Genomic DNA, 2,098 nt, shown 5'->3' on the forward strand with positions numbered 1-2,098 from the left:
CTCTCGTGGGGCCAGGAGGAGCGATGCTGTTAACCTTCGCTGGCAGAGCTGCCTGACTTTCTCTCTCGCCCTGATGGCTGCAGCTCCCAACCCAAAAAAGAAGAGGTACTTGCAGTGCCTGGGTACTGAGCTCGTCCTGTTCTGGGACACTCTGAGCTGTCCTGACTGCTTGTGCTCAGCCATTTCCAAAAGGGACAGGAGTCAGGGCTAGTGCTTCATGCCACAGGGTCTGGCACCTGAAGGGACTCAGCTTTGGGGAGCACCATGATCATGGGGTCTGAGCATGCGTGTACTTAATCTCTCACCCTTTCTTTTGGGCTCTGCAGGAGAAAAGCCGTACCGCTGCAACATCTGCGGGGCACAGTTCAACCGGCCAGCCAACCTGAAAACCCACACGCGCATCCACTCTGGAGAGAAACCCTACAAGTGCGAGACCTGCGGGGCCAGATTTGTCCAGGTACATGTGGCCTCTGGGACCTCCAAGGGCCTGGGGAGGTGGGACGTGACCGGACCTCCTGCCTGAGACTCATGGCAGAGAGGAGGCTGATGGGCCATGGGAAGCTCTTCCTGTGGTGGTGTTGGATAAATAGGGGCCTTAAGGTCCATGTGGGCCAGCCTGGTTTAGTAGGAAGCCTGATTGCTGGGTTTAGCTCCTCTCCTCCATTTGCTGTCAAGGATTGGAGATACCAGACCTCAGACATGTGAGGCCCTGATTTCCAGCTACAACCTGATAGACCAAAAAAAGACGGCTGGGCAGAACCCTGCTCCTGGTGGGATGCCCTTGCTCCTGGTGGGATGCCTTCATCCCTGGGACTGTCCTCACCCAGAGCTGTTCTCTCTAGGTGGCCCACCTCCGTGCTCACGTGCTCATTCACACCGGGGAGAAGCCGTATCCCTGCGAGATCTGTGGCACACGCTTCCGGCACCTGCAGACCCTCAAAAGTCACCTCCGAATCCACACGGGAGAGAAACCATACCATGTGAGTGACCCTGTATTTTTTTTTTTCTTGGGTCTGGGGGAGGATGCTGCCAAACCTGGGGGGCTGTGAAGACGCCGGGACACTTGCATGGGCTGATTGCAGCACCCCAATGCCCTTCGCCAGCCTCATGAGGCCCCATGCCAAGGTCACATCCCTGCTCCTCGTGCCTTGTCCCCCCTCTCGTGCATTCGCCGATGCTGATGTGGCATTTTGTCACAAGCGGCTGCATTGGGAACACTGACGTGCAGCCCGGTCTGTGTACATCTTAGCTGCTCTTCTTTTCTTCCACCCCATCTGGAAGAAGGTCACACTTCTCCAAATAGCTGTGGCTTAAATTACAGCCGCCCGCTGTGTGCGGGGATGGGGGAAAGGAGCAGACAGCCTGGCCTGGGGTCCCCTGTGCCGAGCAAGCAGCCTGCCCTGCCTCACTCGCAGCCCTGGGGCTCCTGGCTCTTTGCTGAGGCTTTTCTGGCTTTCCCCATCTGCTAGAGAGGGAATCAGAGCAGGAGTTACCGTCCAAACATCCCTCTGGAGCCGTCCAGCTCGGCAGAGGTCAAAAGCAGCTCCCGAAATAGCTGGTTTGAGCATTTAGATAAGGACCTTGGCGCTACATCCATCAGAGCCAGGATCCTCTCCTAAGGGACCTTGGCCTTTGTGCATCCCATAAACTCAAATGTGCCACTGAAAGCCTGGGATAGGGTGCCCCCAGGTGCTGCTTCTCCCACCATGTCCCCACTTTTCCCTCATCTGCCGGTATAATGGGTGCAGCATCCCGGGGTAGCTGGTGGAGGACGGGCATTTGCTGCAGGACCCTCGCCCTGAAGGGAAGGACGTGTCCCCTCCCGTCCCTGCCATCGTGTTTCACACCCTCTGCCTTTGCCTCTCGCCCCGCAGTGTGAGAAGTGCAACCTGCATTTCCGCCACAAAAGCCAGCTGCGGCTTCACCTCCGGCAGAAGCACGGGGCCATCACCAACACCAAGGTGCAGTATCGCATCTCGGCGAGTGAGGTGCCTCCAGAGCTCCCCAAGGCCTGCTGAAGGCAGAGGATTTCCCAGGAGGAGGTCGGCTGGGGCGGGGGAGAAGCTGTCCAAAGGATACTTGCAACACTTTAAAAGAA

The 2,098-nt window shown here is 57.6% G+C and overlaps 1 protein-coding gene across 1 annotated transcript in view; it reads left to right on the forward strand.

Annotated features, from left to right (window-relative positions):
* Window positions 1-2,097, forward strand: part of BCL6 (B-cell CLL/lymphoma 6) — an 8,864-nt gene extending 6,767 nt beyond the window's left edge. Inside the window, exons 7-9 of the mRNA XM_010287479.1 lie at window positions 327-457; window positions 843-980; window positions 1,875-2,097. Of these exons, the coding sequence (XP_010285781.1) occupies window positions 327-457; window positions 843-980; window positions 1,875-2,018 (413 nt within the window). The 3' untranslated portion in view covers window positions 2,019-2,097. The remainder of the gene's footprint in view (window positions 1-326; window positions 458-842; window positions 981-1,874) is intronic.
* The last annotated feature ends 1 nt before the right edge of the window (window position 2,098 follows it).

Source organism: Phaethon lepturus, unplaced genomic scaffold (assembly GCF_000687285.1).
Source record: "Phaethon lepturus isolate BGI_N335 unplaced genomic scaffold, ASM68728v1 scaffold42015, whole genome shotgun sequence".
Classification (NCBI taxonomy): domain Eukaryota; kingdom Metazoa; phylum Chordata; class Aves; order Phaethontiformes; family Phaethontidae; genus Phaethon; species Phaethon lepturus.